This window comes from Narcine bancroftii, chromosome 6 (genome assembly GCF_036971445.1).
Source record: "Narcine bancroftii isolate sNarBan1 chromosome 6, sNarBan1.hap1, whole genome shotgun sequence".
NCBI classification, from domain to species: domain Eukaryota; kingdom Metazoa; phylum Chordata; class Chondrichthyes; order Torpediniformes; family Narcinidae; genus Narcine; species Narcine bancroftii.
The window spans coordinates 30,745,874-30,766,360 of NC_091474.1; the positions used below are offsets into that span (position 1 = coordinate 30,745,874).

The 20,487-nt window shown below is 40.8% G+C and overlaps 1 protein-coding gene across 2 annotated transcripts in view; it reads left to right on the forward strand.

Annotated features, from left to right (window-relative positions):
* fer1l4 (fer-1 like family member 4) overlaps positions 1-20,487 on the forward strand; it is a 139,241-nt gene that overhangs the window by 97,179 nt on the left and 21,575 nt on the right. For both annotated transcript variants that reach the window (XR_011339998.1, XM_069884593.1), the window contains exons 30-37: positions 811-926; positions 2,516-2,635; positions 7,876-7,927; positions 9,217-9,323; positions 11,754-11,888; positions 12,059-12,169; positions 17,173-17,300; positions 18,678-18,848. Coding sequence is in view for 1 of the 2 variants with exons in the window: in XM_069884593.1 (XP_069740694.1) it covers positions 811-926; positions 2,516-2,635; positions 7,876-7,927; positions 9,217-9,323; positions 11,754-11,888; positions 12,059-12,169; positions 17,173-17,300; positions 18,678-18,848 (940 nt within the window). In the remaining variant the exon portion in view is untranslated. The remainder of the gene's footprint in view (positions 1-810; positions 927-2,515; positions 2,636-7,875; positions 7,928-9,216; positions 9,324-11,753; positions 11,889-12,058; positions 12,170-17,172; positions 17,301-18,677; positions 18,849-20,487) is intronic.

Consider the following 20,487-nt stretch of genomic DNA (forward strand, 5'->3'; position numbering starts at 1 on the left):
ATCTAACCTTCTGAAATAGGCGACCTTGTGGGACATGAACAAAATCCATCTAGACAATGACCACTGGTGTTCACTCCTCAATTAATTTCATCAAAAATCTGAATCAAATTAATGAGGCACCTACCACACACAAAGACATGCTAACCATTCCTACGCAGTCCCTGCCTCTTCAAACGCAAGTAGATTCTGTCCGTCAATTTCGGCCAGCAACTTTAATCACACTGATGTTAGGTTCACCAGCCTATAGTTCCATGGCTTGACCTTTTAAACATTCGCCACCATACTGATTTCTGGTAAGGTCTCCCATGGTGAAGCATATTGGCAGTAGAGTCATTTATAGAATTTTTTTAAGCAGTAAAGCATTTTTGAAGTTCTACAGAAACTGAGGCAGTTGAAACTTCTTAAAATTTTAATGCGGAATCTTCATTTCAAATTCAGGCCCCCATCAAATAGCCTCATAGCATAAACTATTGGTGTAATGGCTGACCAGCAACCAGGATTTGAATCTTGCGCTGTCTGTAAGAAGTTTGTATGTTCTCTCCGTGTCTGTGTGGGTTTCCTCCGGGTGCTCTGGTTTTCTCCCACCATTCAAAATGTACCAGGGATTGTAGGTTAATTGGGTATAATTGGGCAGCGTGAGCTCATGGGCCAAAAGGACCTGTTTCCGTGCTGTATGTCTAAATTTTAAATGTAAATTTAATAATATATTGCCAAATGCCTTTACTTTTAGATTTTCATTAATCTGGTTTTGATGTTAATTTCTGCTTGGTTAACAGATGTTTGATATTCTGTTATATTTCCTATTCATAGAGAAGAAGGGTGTCGCACCACTCCCTTATGGCATGGCAACCTCACATGTTGCCATTTCCATTGAACCAGAAGTGTCGACTCATGGAAAGAAGAAACGACCCCTCAATGTTCTGAAGGTAAACAATCGTGCATCTCCTGTATGACCCTAAAGATTTACACATCACCAATCCAGGTTGTTGTGTCTGCCTATTGTGAACAGTTCTGGTCTCTTTCCTCAAGGGTGGGCATGTATGATGGGGAAGTGCAGAAAACTTCATCTGTCTGGACAAACCCAACATGCCAGGAACCAATGAGGAAAAGTTAGGCAGACGGCACCATACACTTTTTTAATGAATGAGAGATGATCTCATTGGCAGATACAAATTTCTCAGGCATGTCAGGGATGAGGTTTCCCTTGACAAGATGTGTGGAACCAGTGGGACATTTGCAAAATAAAAGACATGCCAATCTGGACAGAGAAGAAACTTCTTCAATGGAGAGTTGTCAATCTTTGGAATGATCTACCTAAGATAATTTTGAAGGATCAGTTGATTTATATATATAAAGATTTTTATGTCTGAAGGAAATCCTAGAACTTGGGTGGTGGGGTTAACAAGAGTAAAGTTGTGTACAAGATCATAGATCAGCCGTGATCCTGTTGAATTCTGGATCTCGCATGAGAGGATCCTCCTGCTTCTCTTTCATGTGTTCCTTAAAAGTGGACCACAACAGCACAGGACAGACCCTTTGGCCCACTCATGATGTGGTGCACACCTACATAAACCTACTCCACCATCATTATAACTTGACTCTTCTATCCCTCACAGCACATAACCCTCAATTTTCCTTCCTAGATACTAACATATACAAGTAACCAACACCCCGTCCCCTGTACCCCTCCCACAGACCCACAACCCCGTCCCCATCCCCCCTGTCCCCCCACCTTCCCACAGACCAACACACCCAACCCCTGACCCCTCCCATTCCCATCCCTCCCATTGACTGACACATCCCTCCCACAGACCGACAACCCCGTAACCCAAAATTATTGATCTCCTTCAGGACCTCTTTTTGATACCTTTGATATATCCAATTATCTGGGCCCTTAAATAATGCAATCCAAATTATTAGCATACAACGTAAAATGAAATGACCCCAACACTGGTCCCTGTGGAACACCACTGGTACCCAGTAGCCAACTAGAATAGTATTGTTTTATTTCCATTCTATTTACAACCGATCAGTCAATGCTATGCCCACTCTGGTATCATGAGTTTGAAAACACACATCTGCAGATTGAGGGGCTGTTTCTTCCTCGCTATTTTCAGACTGTTGAGTGGACTTCGCATTAGTAAAATTATGCTGCCCTTGCACTATTTTAACTGAACCCTTCCTCTGCACGACTTTACTCTTCATTTTTGTTTGATTTTCTATTTGAGGATAGATTGATACCACTGCAGTGCGTTAAAACAAACCTATTTGCCTGTGTTGGCCCACATCCCTCCAAACCTTTCCTATCCGTCTAAATGTCTTTTGAAGATTGTGAATGTTCCTGCCTCTACCACTTCCTCTGGCAGCTCGTTCCACATACCCACTATGTTTGCTCTCTTGCTCCTGCATTGAGATGTCCAGCACGGAAAAGACCTTGACCCCACTCCTTTGTAGTAACACTAAAGATAAATCAAATGGGTTGGAAAACAGCTATGAAGTTTAATTTCTGTTTCAGATACCGATGAAAAAACTGAAACGAAAATCAGAGAGTGGACATGAAGAATTTGAGGAAAAAATTGACTTGGAGGAACTGGACTGGTGGTCGAAGTATTATGCATCTGTGGAGGAGATGAATGTAAGGCTTCATTTAGTCTGGGCCACGATAGATACTTAAATGGTCATTACTGAGAATATTTGGACAGTTTGGGACAGTGTTGTGCTGTGGTAACAAATTAAACTGAGATAGATGCTGGGTTAGAAATCTTTGCTTTAAACTTGGGTTCAATTCAATTTAGGAAAATTCAAGTCTCTACAATCTGAAGGTCTGTAATCACAGGCTGTTAAATCTGTGTCTCTGGGAAATAGTTGCCACTGACTCTCTTAACGGCCATTGTATCTGGAATGAATGAATGAAGATTATTGTTATATGCATAAATACAATGTATAGATGCAGTGAAAGTCATGCTGGTTTCAGCTCCTCCAGTACATAAAACGCATAAAACTTAACATATGCGAAGAGTAAAAAGAAGATTATTTAATTTATTCCAGAGATTCATTATTCTGGAAAAAACTGTTCTTCCTTTCTCTACTCCCCTGAATCTGAATGCTATGTCCCCTAGTTCTAGACTTAGCGGTGAAAACAATTTTTATCTTTTATATGTTTCTACAATATCCCCACTCATTCTTCTGAATCCCAGAGGATAGAGTCCAAAACAATTCAACCTCTCCTCATCGGTTAACTCCTTATTTCTGGATCGACCTGTTGAACCTCTTCCGCACCACTTCCTAATGAAAGGAGAGCAGATCTCCAGATGCAGCCTCACCAGTATCCTGTACAGTGGCAGCAGAACCTCCCTGCTCTTAAATTCAATCCCTCTAGCGATGGCCATCATTCCATTTGCTTCTTAATTACCTGTTACACCTGCAAACCAACCTTTCGTGATTTGTGCTCAAGAATTCCCAAGTCCTTCTGCACAAGAGGATGTTACAATGTTTCACCTTTTAAATAATATTTTCTATGTTCCCCTTCAAAAGTGAATGACCTTGCATTAACCAATATTGTACTCCATGCACCGGAATCTTGCCTAGTCACTTAACCTATCTATATCTTTCTGAAGACTCCCTGTATCCTCTGTAAACTTTGCTTTTCCACAATTTAGTGTCATCAGCAAACTTGGGTACATTATATTTGGTCCCCTCTTCCAAAGGGTTAATGTATTTCGTGAAGAGTTATAGGCTCAGCAACTGTTTTGCAAGATTTACTTTTACAATCATTAATTTTTTGAGATTAGATCAATGCCTTTTTTTTTTAAAACAGTCTTGCCATGGTGATTAAATCTTAAATTGTAAAACCGAGGTGTTAGTTTGGGCCCCTGATGAAGTTGCCTATTGCTGAGTTCACGGTTTCTACACCTTTGTCATCGTAATCCATTTGCTATCTTCATGCTTGTTCCTTCTTTCCTGTTCCTATGCAGACTCTGAGTGGTGCTTATTTTCCTCCCTGAATTTATCAGCAGACTTGGACACACTACATTTAGTTTAAAGTCTTGATGTAGGGAATGCATAAGGACTGGGATGGCACTGTGGCATAGCAGCTAGGACCACTACTTTCCAACACCAGAGATTCAGCATCAATCCTCACCTCAGGTTCTATCTGTGTGGAGTTTGCATGGGGTTTCCACTGGGCACTTTGTTTCCCTTCCACATCCCAATGATGCACATTGCTAGTAAGTTCATTGGCCACTCAGTGGTGAAATTGGAGGAGTTGATAAGAATGTGGGAAGAAGAAAAGAACAATAAAAAAGAAATGGGATTAATGAAAGATTAGTGCCAATGACTGGTTGATGTTTGGCACCGACGAGGTGGGAACCTCACTATTAATCTGTCAACCTGGAAACAATCTGTGCATTCCTGCTTATCATCTTCCCATAGGATATGCTGTGCTCAACCCATTCACTTATCTTCATCTTCAATTACTATCTCCTAAGCACAACCTTGTCACCCAAATCCACTACTATCTACCTTTCCCTTATGCTCCTCTTCCTTAAGGCTAACAAAGGAATATTTGTCAATTATATTGCCCATCTGTTATCAATTTTATCTCATATACATGAAACTTCATCAGGTCTTGATTTAAAAAAAAAATAAGTTGTAGGATTATTAGTATAGACAATCATGACTTTTTCTGAAGAGAGAAGACATATAAAACATCAAGATTGATAAGTCCCCGGGGCTGGATGTGATGTACCGCAGGGTGCTGTTGGAAGTGAGAGAGGAGATAGCTGGGGCAGTAGCTGTGATCTTTGAATCCTCTTTGACCGCAGGAGAGGTGCCAGAGGATTTGAAAATAACAAATGTAGTCCCCTTGTTTAAAAAAGGTAATAAGGAGAATCCTGAGAATTATAGACCCGTTAGTGGTGGGCAAACTATTGGACAGGATTCTTAAGGATAGGATAGATGAGCATTTGGAGAACTACAGTCTACTCAAGGATAGTCAGCATGGCTTTGTGAGGGGAAGGTCATGCCTCACGAGCCTAATTGAGTTTTTTGAGGAGGTAACAAAAGAAATTGATGAGGGTAGGGTGGTAGATGTGGTCTGCATGGATTTTAGTAAGGCATTTGACAAGGTCCCTATGAGAGATTCATCCAGAAAGTCTTGAGGCATGGGATCCATGGAACCTTGGCTGTGTGGATAAAAAATTGGCTTTCAAGGAGAAAGCAGAGAGTAGTAGTGGAAGGAAAATATTCTGCCTGGAGGTTGGTGACCAGTGGAGTGCTGCAGGGATCTGTTCTGAAACCCCTGCTCTTTGTGATTTTTATAAATGACCTGAATGAAGAGGCAAAAGGGTAAATCAGTAAGTTTGTGGATGATACGAAGGTTGGAGGAGTTTTGGGTGAAGTTGAAGGTTGTCAAAGGTTACAAGAAGATATAAACAGGATGCAGAGATGGCCAGAAAAGTGGCAGATGGAATTCAATCTGAATAAGTGTGAAGTGATGTATTTTGGAAGGACAAACCAGAAGGTTATGTACAGGGTTACCTGTCGGTTACTTAAGAGCGTGGATGAACAGAGGGAGTTCAAATCCTTACATCCCTCAAGGTCACTGCACAGGTTGATAGGATAGTTATGAAGGCCTATGGAATGTTGGGCTTCATTGATAGGGGTATTCAAGAGTTCAACTCTCTAGGTCATGTTGCAACTCTAAAAATCTCTGGTGAGACTGCACTTGGAATATTGTGTTCAGTTCTGGTTGCATCATTATTGGAAGGATGTGGAAGCTATGGAGAGGGTGCAGAGGAGATTTACCAGGATGTTGGCTGGATTGGAAAATAAGTCTTATGAAGCAAGGTTATCAGAACTGGGAGTGTTTGGAGCATAGAAGGATGAGAGGTCTACAAGGTAATGAGAGGCATAGAGAGGGTAGGGTGGACAGTCAGCACCTGTTTCCCAGGGCAGGAATAGCAAACACCAGTGGACATGTGTACAAGGGAAGGAAGGGAAGTTTAAGGGAGATATTGGGGTAAGTTTTTTACGCAGAGTTATGGGTGCCTGGAATGCATTGCGAGGGCTGGTGGTAGAGGCTGAACCATTAAGGGTATTTAAGAGTCTCTTAGACAGGCACATGGATGGAGGAAAAGTGAAGGGTTACAGGGTAGGGAGGGTTTAGTAATTTTTTTTAGGAATATATAGGTCAGTTCAACATCGAATGCCGAAGGGCCTGTAATGTGCTATAGAGTTCTATGTTCTAAGACACTGTAGCAAGACATCCTTCCTTTTTGTACACTAGACACTTTAAATGAAGACCAACAAACCATTTTCCTTCTTGCTGTACCTGAACATTTGTATTTGATGATTGGTGTTTAAGAACATTAAAGCCACTTTGTAACCAACATTTCCTAGACTCTCACTATTTAACTAATACTCAACTTGTATAAATCATTTTGAAGGCTCTTTGATAGAGTAAATGCAAGCAGGCTTTTCCCACTGAGGGTAAGTGAGATACAAACCTGAGGACATGGGTTAAGGGTGAAAGGGAAAATGTTTAAAGGGAACATGAGAGGGAACTTCTTCACACAGAGAGTGGTGGGAATGTGGAATGAGCTGGCAGATGAATTGATAAAAGCAGGCTCTATTTTAACATTTAAGAAGAATTTGAACAGGTACATGGATAGGAGGGGTATGGTCTGGGTTCAGGTCTGTGGCCTAGAGAGAAAAATAATTTGGCACAGACTAAAAGGGCCAAAGGGGTTGTTTCTTTGCTGTTGTGTTCTATGGCTCTTGGCTTATTCGTTGAACACTAATCCTTCAGTGCTAAACTAGTCATCCTCTGCCAATCCATGATTGGCCATTGCTTCTTACTTTGTATATTAAAATTCAATTATTTTTCACACCATGCCTGTATATTAACCCTGATCTCCTGTGCTTTAATTTTGTATACTAACCTCTCATGTGGGACACTAAAATTAATTAATAACAATGGTCAAGAATTCGGTATAAAAGGAAAGAAGTCATATTGCAGTTGTATAAAACTTTACTTAGGCCACACTTGGGATATGGTGTGCAATTCCAGTCACCCCATTGTAGAAAAGATGTGAAGGCATTGATACAGAGGAGATACACCAGGATGGTGCTTGGATTGGAGCTAGAGGGAAAAGTTGGACAAACTTGGGATATATTTTCTGTAGTGTCGGAGGCTGAGAAGTGACCTGTTATGAGAGACATTGATAGGATAGTCAAAATGTTTTTCCCAGGATAAAAATCTCACATACCAGAGGACGTACATTTAACGTTGTTGGGGGTGGGGGGAGGTTTAAAGGAGATGAGTGCTGAATAAAGTGGATGCTTGGAGTCATTTTGGCAGTGTAGACATCCTAGAGTAGAGGGCACAGGTTAAAAGTAAGAGGGGAAAAATTGAACAAGGACCCGAGGGACAACCTAGTCACTGAGGGTGGTCCATATCTCGAACAAGCTGCCAGAGGAAACTGTAGAAGCAGGAACAATTTTGACATCCAAAGACATTTGGGAAGATAACAGAGATAAGAAGGGCTTAGAAGGATATGGTCAAAATGCTGGCAAACGGGACATCCCCAAAATGTCAAACTGGTCAACATGATTCAGTTGGGGCCAAAGAGGGGGAGGGGTAGTTCTGTGTCCAGGCGTCTAAAACTAAATGTAGAAGCCACTTTTGCTTTTAGTGATCTTCTTGAAATGATATGACTTTCCATCTTACTGTGAACCACGCTGCTAAAATTGATACCCATCATGACCTTGTTTTTTTTTAACATGTACTTCTCAGTCAAAGGAGTGTTCTCTAATTATCATTAGTCAAATAAGGTTTATTTAATAATGCAAACACCACTCATTTTTGTATTTTAGAACAAAGAAGATGGTGAAGAAGAAGAAGAAGAGGAAGAAGTTACTGATTTGGGCAAGTATTACATCGAACTGAAGAAATGGAAGCCATAGACTCAGGATCCTGTACTATTGTACCTCAAGATTTAAAATGATTAGCTAAATGTAGGAATGCTTTCTGTAAAATTATTTTCTCAGCAGCTGGAACATACTGCCTTGAAGGATTGTGGAAAAATATTCAGCATTTTCAAAAGGAAATTAGATAATTAAGGAAACAAAATGCAGGCCCTGTTCAACTCTGCCATTTTTCCAGTTGGTCCAGTTCCCTTTGCAAGCTTTGAAAGCATCACTGTCCACAATACCTCTAACCTTTGAGTCATCTGCAAATTTACCAATTCAATTATCACATTATCATTCAGATCATTATTATAGATGACAAAAAACAATGGTCCCAGTATCGATACCTGAGGCACACCACTAGTCACAGGCCTCCAGTCTGAGAAACAATAATTCATTCACTTCCACTCTCTGGCTTGTCCCAACTATCTCCCCATGAATACTGAGCATCTGAACCTTTCTGACTAACCTCCCGTGTAGGATCTTGTCAAAACCTTACTAAAGTCCATGCAGACAACATCCACAGCCCTTCCTTCATCAAATTTCCTGGTAGCCTCCTTGAAAAACTCTACAAGATTGGTTAAACATGAGCTAATATGCACAAAGCCATGTTGACTATCCCTAATCTGTCACTGGCTATCTAAATTGTACACCTGATCCCAAAGAATACCTTCCAATAATTTACCCACTACTGACATCAGGCTCACTAGTCTATAATTTCCAGGGTTACTTTTTAAACAATGGAACTTATCCCAATCCACACATTCAAGATCCTTTCTCATTTTCTCAAAATTGGTCTTTCTCCAATTTAGAATCTCAACCCAAGGCCAAGACCTATCCTTTTCCATAATTAACTTAAAACTAATGGTATTATGATCACTGGTCCCAAAATGTTTGCCTACACGTACTTCTGAATCCTGTCCTGTCTTGTTCCCTAATAGGAGATCCAGTATTGCACTCTCTTTAGTTAGTACCTCAATATATTGATTTAGAAAACTTTCCTGAACACATTTGACAAACTCCAAGTCATGCAGATCTTTTTACAGTATTGGAATCCCAGTCAATATGTGGAAAATTAAAATCTCCTATTATCACAACTTTCTATTTCCTTCAGATGTCCGCTCTCTCTCTACAGATTTGCTCCTCCAATTCTCGCTGACTATTGGGTGGTCTATAATACAGTGTGATATCAGTGTGGTCATACCTGCTGCTTTGTTTGTGTGCTCATTCTTCAACTGATTTTTGCAGATGCTAATCAATTGAACCCTTCAACAAGTTATAATATGGAAAAGGAGTTCATTGGATCCAAAGAACAACTGGTCATGCGAGCAAAGAAAAAGATCACAACATTTAAGGTAAACTGCTTTTGCTAATTCATCATGCATCCTCGTACTTTCTGTTCCATGGCTTTCTCTTTCTTCGGTGGCCAAGGTTTGATAGCAGGAATTTAACTTGAATTACTGTATCCCAACTGATTGCAATTATCATTTTTTGAGTCCATGAATTTTAGCTGCCCATTGTGAAATTCTGTTAAGTCATTGTACTATTGTTTGCATGGTCCTGATTTCCTGTGCTCCCCTTAAACTCACCTTGTAACATGTTAAAGTGAAATGAAAATGTATCATGTATTAAAAGGGATACTATCTGTTTACCCAATCCTTGGACTGATACCCTGGTGTTTGCCCTCTGTCTTATCCTGTGAATAAATTCCCCACTAGTATTTTTGAACTGTTTGGCCTTGCCTTCTATGAGCTGTAGTCGAAAATCATTTTGAAGCAGCCAATAAGACTTTCAACAGTGCAAAAACTCTCACATCCAACCTGGGCTGATAGACTGAGTTGATGACTTGTGATGTGCTAATATTCAGAGGTTCTTTCTAAATTTATTGTCTACATAGACTTTCAGAAGTGGCTGCATGGATTTAATAAAAGCTTTCCTCTTTCTCATTCTGCAGCAGGGAAATTAACAATTTCTTGTATCTTTCCTCTTGCTCTCTATTGTTGAAAGAACTGTGAAATTTAGCCCCCTTTCTTTTCATGCTCTTTTAAGATCTATTCTCATCTGACAGGCATTAAAGTCGATAATAGATTTGAGGAGATGACAAAGATGATGACTGATGAGGGTAGGATGGGGTCTATGTGGAGTGTAGTAAGGCTATTAACAAGGTCCTTCATGGTAGGCTAGTCCAGAAGGTAATGGTGCATGGCATTTGCAGTCAATTGACAATTTAGATTTTGAATTTTCTTGCCCATAAAAAATAGAGGGTTGTGGAGGGTGTGTTATTCTGATGGTGACAGGTGTGCTGCAGGGATAGATGTTTGGATCCCTGTTTCTAAATAAATTTAGACAGGCCATTTCAGCCCAAGAGTCCATACAGCCCAGTTTACATCCAATTAACCTACACCCATGGTACATTTCGAATGGTGGGAGGAAACCAGAGCCCCTGGGAAAACCCATGCAGACACCTGGAGAAAGTACAAACTCCTTACAGATAGCACGGGATTCAAACCCCGGTCCCAGTTACTGGCGCTGTAAAGGCATTGTACTAACCACTATGCCAACCATGCCACCCTTTTTGTGATAAATGACTTCGATGCAAAAATAGGTTAGCGGATTAGCAAGATGGCAGATGACATTGTTGTTGATGGAGTTGTTGACAGTGCTTGTCGAGGGCTGTTACAGATGTGGTTAGTGAAATGGCAGATGGAGTTTAAATTTGTACATGTGAGGTGTGGCACTTCTGGAGATCAAATGTAAGAAGAAAGTATTCAGTTAGTGGTAATTCTCTTCAAAACATTGATGGTTCAAACAATTCTGGAGTCCAGGTCCATGGTTCCTTGAAAGTCACCATGCAAGTAGATAGGGTGGTAAAGGTGTGTGGTACACTTGCACTGAAGAAATGACTGAAGACATGTTTGCTGGAAGAACTCATCAAAGCCACACAGCAGCCATAGGAAGTAAAGGGTACCTAACATTTTGGGTCTAAACCCTTGGTCACATAAAAGAAAAAAAAAGACAGACACCTGAATAAAAAGGTGGGGGAGGAGGAGAGTATTGAAGGAGTTAACAGTTAAGAGGTAATAGGTACTATGTATACTTGCCTTCAGTGGTCAGGACTTTGAGTATAAGAATAAGGAGATCATGTTGTAGTTATATAAAAGTCCTGTTCAGTTGTACTTGGAACACTGTATGCAAATCTGGCTGAATGGAGGGAGGAATTTTCCTCTGCCTGGGCATTCCAGAACCAGTCTCAGAATAGGGGTAAGACATTGGGGCTGATTTAATTTTAAATTAATATTAATTTAGCGAGAAAGCATGATATCGGGTCCTTCTATCCCACAAGCCTGTGCGCCCAAATATACTCACATGACCAATTAATCTCCTGACCTTGTATGTCTGGAACATGGGAGGAAATGAAAGTACTTGGAGGAAACCCACACAGACACTGGGAGAACATACAATCTCCTTACAGACAGCATGGGATTCAAACCCAGGTTATTGGGGCTGCAATAGCATTGTGCTAACTGCTACACTAACCATGCCACTCCTAAGGAGGGTGGTGCATTCTATTGGTTGACAGCAGTTGACCGTTGAGATGAAATTGCTGAATATACTCAAGAAGAAGTAAATAGATAGATTTCAAGACACAAGAGTCACAGGGTATGGGAAAGAATGGGAATTTGGTGTTATAGAGCATCAGCCATGATTCCCCATCTCAGTACCAAACTCAAAATGGCAAAAAACTCAATGTAATGCCAAAAAGAACTCTTTCCACATTGTTGCAGATTTACAACATGGAGCTGGAGAGAGAATACAACAACTTTCAAGACTGGCTTTATATTTTTCCTCTGTATCGGGGAAAAGCCAATGAAGATGGATTGGACAATAACACAGATGATCGAATCATGGGCAAATACAAGGTCAGATGAACTGCCTTTGTACATTGTACTTGTGTAGAGAACACTGTCTGCATACATCAACTTTAATGTATTGAACAGCAGATCTGACAGTCCCCTCACTGATCTCTCAGAAGATAAAAGAAAATTGTGCATCTTATTTTTTTTAATTGGATCTACTTTTGTTTTTGCAGGGCTCCTTTCTAATCTACCCAAGCAATGAAGTGGGATTGAATTTTAAGATATTACAGGGTATCCCGACTAACAGACCAGTCAAAGTTCTTGTCAGGGTTTATGTGGTGAAAGTGAGTCAACTTATCAACATTTTAACAGAAATATTCGCTTCGAGACTGTTATAGTAGACGTATTGCAGAATATGGCCTTTACACCACTTTGTGCATTCATTTTCAGTAAATTTATTTCAAAAATGCATAAAATAGTAAATTACAAATTGTTGTGGATACTGGTAATCTTAACTAAAACCAGAAGTACTCTGCAAGTTGGGAAACATCTGTGGGGAGAGATGGGTAACATTTCAGATTGATGACTTGTGGGGAGAGACGGTAACATTTCAGATTGATGACCTGCCATCATAACATCATTAGAAATGCTTGGGCATTTATTTGTTTACATGTGTACGTTGCATACATTCTTTTTTTTGCACTACAAATAAGTGGTAATTCTGCCTCACTCACAGGAAAAAGAATCTCAGGGTTGCATGTGATGTCATGTATGTACTCTGTCAATACATCTGAAATCTGGATTTGAGAATTAAGAAATTGAGGGAGAGTGGAGAGAACAAAGGGGAGGATCTGTGATGAAGTGGAAGACAGAAGAGGTTAAAGAACAATAGTGGTGAAAGTTGTTAAACAGAAAAGCCTGCAGGCACTGTGATTGCAGTGCTATATACAAAAGTGCTGGAGAAATTCTAATTGCAGCATCTACGGGAAGCAAATTGTAACCAATGTTTTGAGCCTGAGCCCTTCATCAAAGTATGAGCAAAAGGAAAGCAGGCGCCAAAATAAAAAGATGAGGAGAGAGGAAGGGTTAGGAGGAGAAGCACATGCCAACACGCAAGAGGACATGGGTGGATATGGGTGGGAGAGCAGAAGAGAAAAAAGGTGAGAAGTGATAAGGGGAGAAGGAAGTAGCAAACACCAGAAAACATCTGTATAAGGTGAGGAGAGGAAAGTTTAGGGAAGACATCAGGGGTATGTTTTTTACACGAGTAGTGGATGTCTGGAATGCATTGCCAGGGGTGGTGGTGTAGGCTGGTATAATAGAGTAATTTAAAAGACTCTTAGATAGGCATATAGATGTAAGATAAATACTGTAGAGGGTTTTGGGTATGAAATCGGGAAGGTTTAGACACAACATCGTGGGCTGAAGGGCCTGTACTGTACTCTAATGTTCCATATACCTACATGAAGGGGTGGGAAGCTGGGTGACAGGATAGGGAAAGTGAGAGAGAGAGCCTAATGGAAACGAAAGAAGTCGATGATAATGCCATTCAGTTGGAGAGTGTCCAGTCGGAGGATAATATGTTTGATGCGGAGGCTGGTGGGGTGGTAGGTGAGGACAAGGGAAATCCTGTCCTTGTTGCATCTAGGGGTGGAGGGGGCCAGGGCAGATGCACGAGAAATCCTAAGGAGATGTCAGTAAGAGCTGAGTTAATGAGGTAGAGGAGAAGACTTTCTTTTTGAAGAAGGACAATATCTTGGATGTTCTGGAATGGAAGACCTTATCCTAGGAGCAGATGCGATGAAGACTGAGGAATTGAGGGAAAGGAATAGAATCCTGACAGGGGACAGGATGTGAGTAGGTGTAGTTCAGATAACTGTGGGAGTTGGTGGTTTGTAGAAAATATCTGTCGAGAGTTTGTAATGCAGCATAAGGATAAAGTGGATGACCTGGTAGTACAGCTATAGGTTGGCAGGTATAATGTTATGGCTATCACGAAGTCATGGCTGAAGGATGGATGTCATTAGGAGCTGAATGTCTAAGTACATAAAGTGTATTGAAAGGATAGACAGGTAAGTGGAAGAGGTGGTGTGGCTCTGTTGGTAAGGAAAAACATTAAATCATTGGAAAGAGGTAACATCGGATCAGAAGATAGAATCATTGTGGGTTGAGTTAAGAAATGGCAAGGGTAAAAGGACTCTGTTGGCAGTTAGATTCAGACACCAAACAGCAGCCAGGATGTGCACAACAAACTATAAGAGCAAATAGAAAAGGCGTGTCAGAAGGGCGGTTGGGACGGGATCTTAAGAAATAGAATTTGTAGAATGCCTACAAGATGGCGTTTTAGAACAGCATATGGTTGAGCCGACCTGGGAAATAGCAATTCTGGATTGGGTATTTTGTAATGAACCAGAGTTGATAAGGGAGCTGAAGGTAAGGGAACCCTGAGGAGCCAGGGATCATGACATGATAGAATTTGCCCTGCAGTTTGAGAGGGAGAAACTAAAATCAGAGATGTCAGTATAAAGGGAATAAAGGGAACTACAGAGGTATGAGAGAGGAAGTGGCAAATGTTAATTGGAAATGCAGTGTTGGCATTCATATCAAGAGGAATAGGATATTAAAGCAGGGATGGGATGTTGAGGCTGAAGAAGGCACTGGTGCTCCAAAATTTGCTCTCACGAATAAGAGCATTTCTATGGAATGGAAAGGTAGCTATGGAAAAATTGACCTGGAATTACAGTCTGGGCAGATTACGAATGCCAAACTTCAAGAAATACTATTGGGCAGCCCAGTCGAGATACATCGCCTCACTCTTTGAAGGGGGAGGTATACCATCCTGGGCACAAATTGACCTGCACATGGTTGGCAAGAAGATAGCCGAGGACTTTATAAATAGGATGCTAAATTGTTATCTGGGAAACCAGGCAGTCCTCTACTAAAACAAATGATCCTCATTTGGAATAAAATTAACTAATATCTCGGAATCAAAATGAGGCTGTCCCCAAAAACACCCGACTCTGAATAGATTAATACCATTGACAGTAGGTAAAAAGATCCTGGCACCTGGCACAATAATGGTGTCAGGTGCATGGAGGACTGTTACAAGCAAGGGCAGCTAATGTCATTCAACCAACTCAGAAATAATTATGATTTATCAAATAAGATCTTTACTGCAGGACAAATTAGGTTCAACTATGGCCCTACCAGAGAGCAGTGACATAGAGGCCACGATTCGAAGGGGGAACACATGAAAGTTCATCTCGGCAATGTATTTCTTGCTCCCAGTGAGTAACCAGGCCTTCACAAATCAAGGCAGAGGTGGGAGTCAGGCTTAGGAATAGCAATTGATGAGTGGTGCTGGTCCGACCAGCATGACTGCAATCATTAATGTGCAGTGCTGACTGGTACAATACAGTTTCCTGCACCAGCTGTACCTGACACCACAACTTGGACATGTCCTAAGGTGAGGCCCTTTTGGGTGAAACTAGGCCAAGTCCTAGGAAAAATGATAGGCAAAGAATTCCCGCAGAGTTGTTCCTGTTGGGAAACATAATGGACATAAGACTGACAATGAATCTGTGCAAATTCCAAATTCAGCTCATAACGATCGCATTGGCCATACCAGGAAGTGTATAGCAGTTACCTGGAAATCCACCTCCTTGCCTGAGCATTACTCACTGGAACATGGAAATGCAAAGCTGTGTTCCCCTGGAGAAAATCACGTACAACTTAAGAAAGAAGTATGACACTTTGTAAAAAAAATTGGCAACCATACTTAAAATCCATAGGAGCACGATTATACTATGGACCATTGAGCCTCGCCGCCCTACCTCCCCCGTCTATCCCTCAATCAGTGGTGGGGGGGTGGGGCTATCCCATCCCAACCAGGTAAAGTGAAGAGAAGAAAGCAGCCTATGCTCTGGCCGCTGTGATGTGACAAACCCATAAAACCCTGATATATGTTGTGAGTGTCTTCAATGTCATGTGTAACTGTGGTTAGTTAAGTGTTAAATATTGAGGGTGTGGGGGTGGGGGGGGGAGAAGGGGGATGGAAAGAGCTTGAACTCTGCAGAAAATCTTATACAGAATTCATCATTGTAAATTGTAGTCAATGCTGTGATACTGTTAACATTGACACGGATAATGTAGGTAATTGTTTAAGTTTAGAACATCATAAATAAAATATTTTTAAAAAAAGCACTGGTGAGACCTCACTTGGAGTACAGGGTACATTTTTGGGCTCCTTATTTAAGAAAGGATGTACTGGCATCAGAGAGGGTACAGAGAAAATTTACAAGAATGATCCCTGGAATGAAGGAATTAACATATTTGAAGGCTCTTGGATGGTACTCCTTGAAGTTCAGAAGAATGAGGAAGAACCTCCTAGAAGTATTTCGAATCTTGAAATGACTGGACAGAATAGATGTGGGGAGTCAAGGACAAAAGGGCACAACTTCAGGATTGAAGAGCCCCCCATTTAAAACAAATGTGGAGGAATTTCTTTAGGCAGAGAGTGGTGAACCTCTGGAAATTTTGGCCATAGGGACCAAGTCTTTGGGTGTATTTAAGGCAGAGATTGATAAGTGTCTGAATAGTCAGAGTATCAAAGGTTATGGGGAGAAGGGAGGGGAGTGGGACTGAGTGGGAGAATGGATCAGCTCATGATAGAAGGGCAGTGCACACTCAATGGGTTGAATGGCCTTTATCTGTTCAATATCCTCTATCCATATTAATACTTTTCCATCAACTCAATGCAACCTTATCTTATGGATAAGTCTTTTATGTGACATCTCACCGAATGGCTTCTGGAAATGCAAGTACACAATAGTCATCTGTTCCCCTCTATCCAATACACTCCGTATATTCTCAAAGAACTTGATTTAATTTGTCGAACATGACCTCCCCTTCCTGAATCCATGCTGCATCTCCCTGATGTAACAATTTCTATCTAGCTGTCTCACTAGTTCTTCCTTACTGATAGTTTCAACGTTTTCTTGAGTACAGAAGTTAACTGACCTATAGTTATTTTCCTTTTGCCTATATCCTTTTTTAACATTCACTGTCCTCGAATCCACTGGAAACCCCAGAAAAAGCACCCATTCTGTTGTTAGATTTCTCCAATGTGAAGGAGACAATGTCTGGATAACGCACCCGTTGGACTCTGACAGTTCCTGGAATCTTTTGGTAATGTTATAGACCCCAGATGGCCACCTGGGCTTTGTCCATGATCTTTAACCTGGATGCAGTAAGTGCAGGGCACTTGGAGTGAGTCGGAAGTATTAATCAACTCGTTATATGTTGATCAAACCTTTGGAGACTTTCTAAAGATTTTTTTTCTCCTTAGGCAACTCAGCTTGCTCCTTCTGACCTGAATGGGAAATCCGATCCCTATATTGTGGTTAAAATTGGTGAACAAATGCAGGACAGCAAAGAACGCTACATCCCCAAACAACTCAACCCAGTTTTTGGAGAGTGAGTATTTTACATATTAACATGTTAAAGAGACACAAAATGAAATGCTGGAAAAACAAAGCCAATTTAAAGACCTAACTTTTGTTAATATTTCTTATGTTAAGGAAAAGTAAGTGTCAAAATGGCTTTTACATCTGTGAAAATGGTAAAATGCTAAAGTACATAAAACAAATATGTGGGCAAATGAACATTTGATTATTTAGTCTGGAATCAAAAATTCACTTTCAGGGCAATAAAACTGATAACTGTTGGGCTATGAAGTGACAACCACAAATGTTTAGTTCGACACCTCAAACAGCAATGCCTTAAACCTTCTGGTCCTCTGCAAACTTCCTAACCTCTTGCACTTCCTCATCCAAGTCACTGATCTCTGGACAGAATATGCTCCATGATATAATGAGATTCTGTTGATCTTTTATCTTGGCCCTACTTTCCTACACTAACTCCATTTTTGTTAATATTCAAAAAGTTTTAACTCTAATTCTTCAGAAACACTCAGCAACTGATGGGAAAGGAATCCCAAAAAATCCAACATTCTAAAGATCATTTTAAAATACCAAAACCTGTTGTTTTTGTGTTTCTGTCTTTAAAAACATGTTTCTTTATTGAGATTGTACTTCCAAATAACAGAAACTACTGTCTCTCCTCATAATCTGGTGAACCTTTTCAATGCTCCTTCTAACTCTAGTATAAACGGACAGATCTGTACACAATATTTCAGATGAATTTTCATGAGTGTCCTATGTAATTAGAGCAAAATGTCTCTACTCTTGTACTTAATCCTCTTTCAATAAAGGTCAGTAGTCACATTATTTATTTAGCATATTTGCATGTTAAACATTAGTGATTTATGCACAAGAATATCTCCACAAGACCCTCTGAACACCAATATGTTTCATTCTCTCACCCTTTAAAATTGTTTCAGATTTTTGTTCATTTGCTACATTGTTCCATCAACTCTGTTCCCATCCATTCAACGCATCTTGTTTCCATCCTTCTGAACCTTATTGTCTACCCTGTCATCCAGCTTGATGTTTAAGGCCAGACCTCCTTATTTCATGATTTACCAACAAGATCCTGTCCCATTGACACCCAATAACAATTAAGGCTTTATTCTCAAAAAAAAAAGCAGCTTTTTGAAACTCAACATGATCAATTAATAAATTTGAATCTGTACACTTGTCATTAATTATTATTTTGATTTAAAATCCATTAACAGTAAGATTGATTTTGTATTTATAAATGAGTCTGAGTTCCCCCTGACCCAGTAACTCCATTGTATTTCTCAAGTGAATTTAAGAACTTTGACTTCTTAATCACATCTTGTACAGAATTCTTCAGATACTTCAACATTAATATTTTTTCTTAATGTTACAGAGTATTTGAAATGACTGTTGCTTTTCCAATGGAAACGGAGCTCACAGTTTCAATATTTGACCATGATTTGGTTGGAAAGAATGACCTGATTGGAGAAACAAAATTGGATTTGGAGAATCGATATTATAGTCGGCACCGGGCACAGTGTGGATTGCCAACGGAATATGACACGTGAGTAATTTGAAGATTAACACGTTGTTCTCCCAAACACATACATTTACAAATTCAGGGCAAAGAATCATGATTATTCAGGTAAGTGCAGGTAAGGTCAGGTCAGTTTTCTTTCTCTGATTGACCAGGCAGGGCAGAGGGAAAGGCAGTGAGGTCAGTGGTATGCTCCTCTTGTAGGATATGGGAAGTCTGGGACAACACAAATACCCCTGATGACTACACCCACCTGCAGCTCTGCACAGACTGAGTTAGGGAACCGGAACTGGAGCTGGGTGAACTCCAGGTCATTCAAGAGACAAAGGAGGTGATAGACAAGAGTTAGAGGGAGGCAGGAAGCAGGTAGCTGGGTGACAGTCAGGAGAGAGAAAGGCAGTCAGTGCAGGACACCCCTCTGGCTGTTCCCCTCGATGACGTTCACTATTTTGGGTACAGTTGAGGGGGGAATGACCTACCCAGGCACAGGCAGATGTCTGGCACAAGGTGTTGCTCTGTATCTCAGAAGGGAAGGGTAGAGAGGAGGAGAGTAATAGTGATAGGGTATTCATTGGTTAGGTGAAAACACAGAATTGCTATAGGAATTCAGTAGGTCCACAGGAGGTAAAGATATGTTCCATTCATTGGTTAGGGAACAAACGGGTATACTGAAGCAAAGTATTCCTTTAGAACCTCTCTGACCTTGTCTGCCTTCAGGCATGTGTTCTCTCCTTTATCTTTACCTTCTCTCTTGTCATCCTTCTAATCTTCAAGTATACATAGAGCACTTTAAGATTTTCTTTAATCCTACTTGTGCCCCCTTCGAGATCTCCTTTATTATGTTCTTTCCTGGCTTCCGTATAGTTTTCATGAGCCCTTCCTGATTTTCCTTCCCAAATATTCTGTAGCTGAATGTTGCTACCTCCATGGACAATTGAATTATCAGAGAAGAGCATCATCAGAAAATGCCTCACATCTGACTGTTATTTGATGGAAGGAAAATCATTTATGAGATTGTGAATCTGGTTCGCCCAAGGAAATCTTGCAACAAAGTCATATTTGTCAAAACACAATGCTGGAGAAACTCAGCAGGTCAAACAATGTACTTTACACACCAAAACAAAGATACATAACCAATGTTTCAGGCCTGAGCCCTTCATCAAGCTATGAACAAAATGTAGGCAGGTGCCCAAACAAAATGGTGGCAGATGAAAACAGAAATAGGCTATTCAGGCCATTGAGTTAATCATGGTGGGGGCAGTGGCATAGCTAGGGGTTGTGCAGGGGGAGTGATTGCCCCCCCCCCCGAGCACATTTTTCAAAAGCATCACCTCCCCCCACCCCCCTACCGCCGCTGCTGGGTCCGACACCGCCACCAACCTAACCTGGCCCTGCCCCCCCCCACCCCAGTCTGTCACCACCAAAAATCAATGCAGCCTGCCATTCAACCACTATCTGGTGTGTGTTGTGGTGCCTCTTTTATGTGCTCGCTCCCCCTAACTTTAGAACCTGGCTACACCCCTGGGTGGGGGGGTGGGGGTGTTTTATTAAAGCCATATTTGTTCTGTGTAAGCTGCCATTTGACATACAGAAGTATTTAGAGCTGTGCTTTTGGGAGTGCAGAAGACAATGAAGGTTTACAACAATCAATGCTGGTTAATAATTC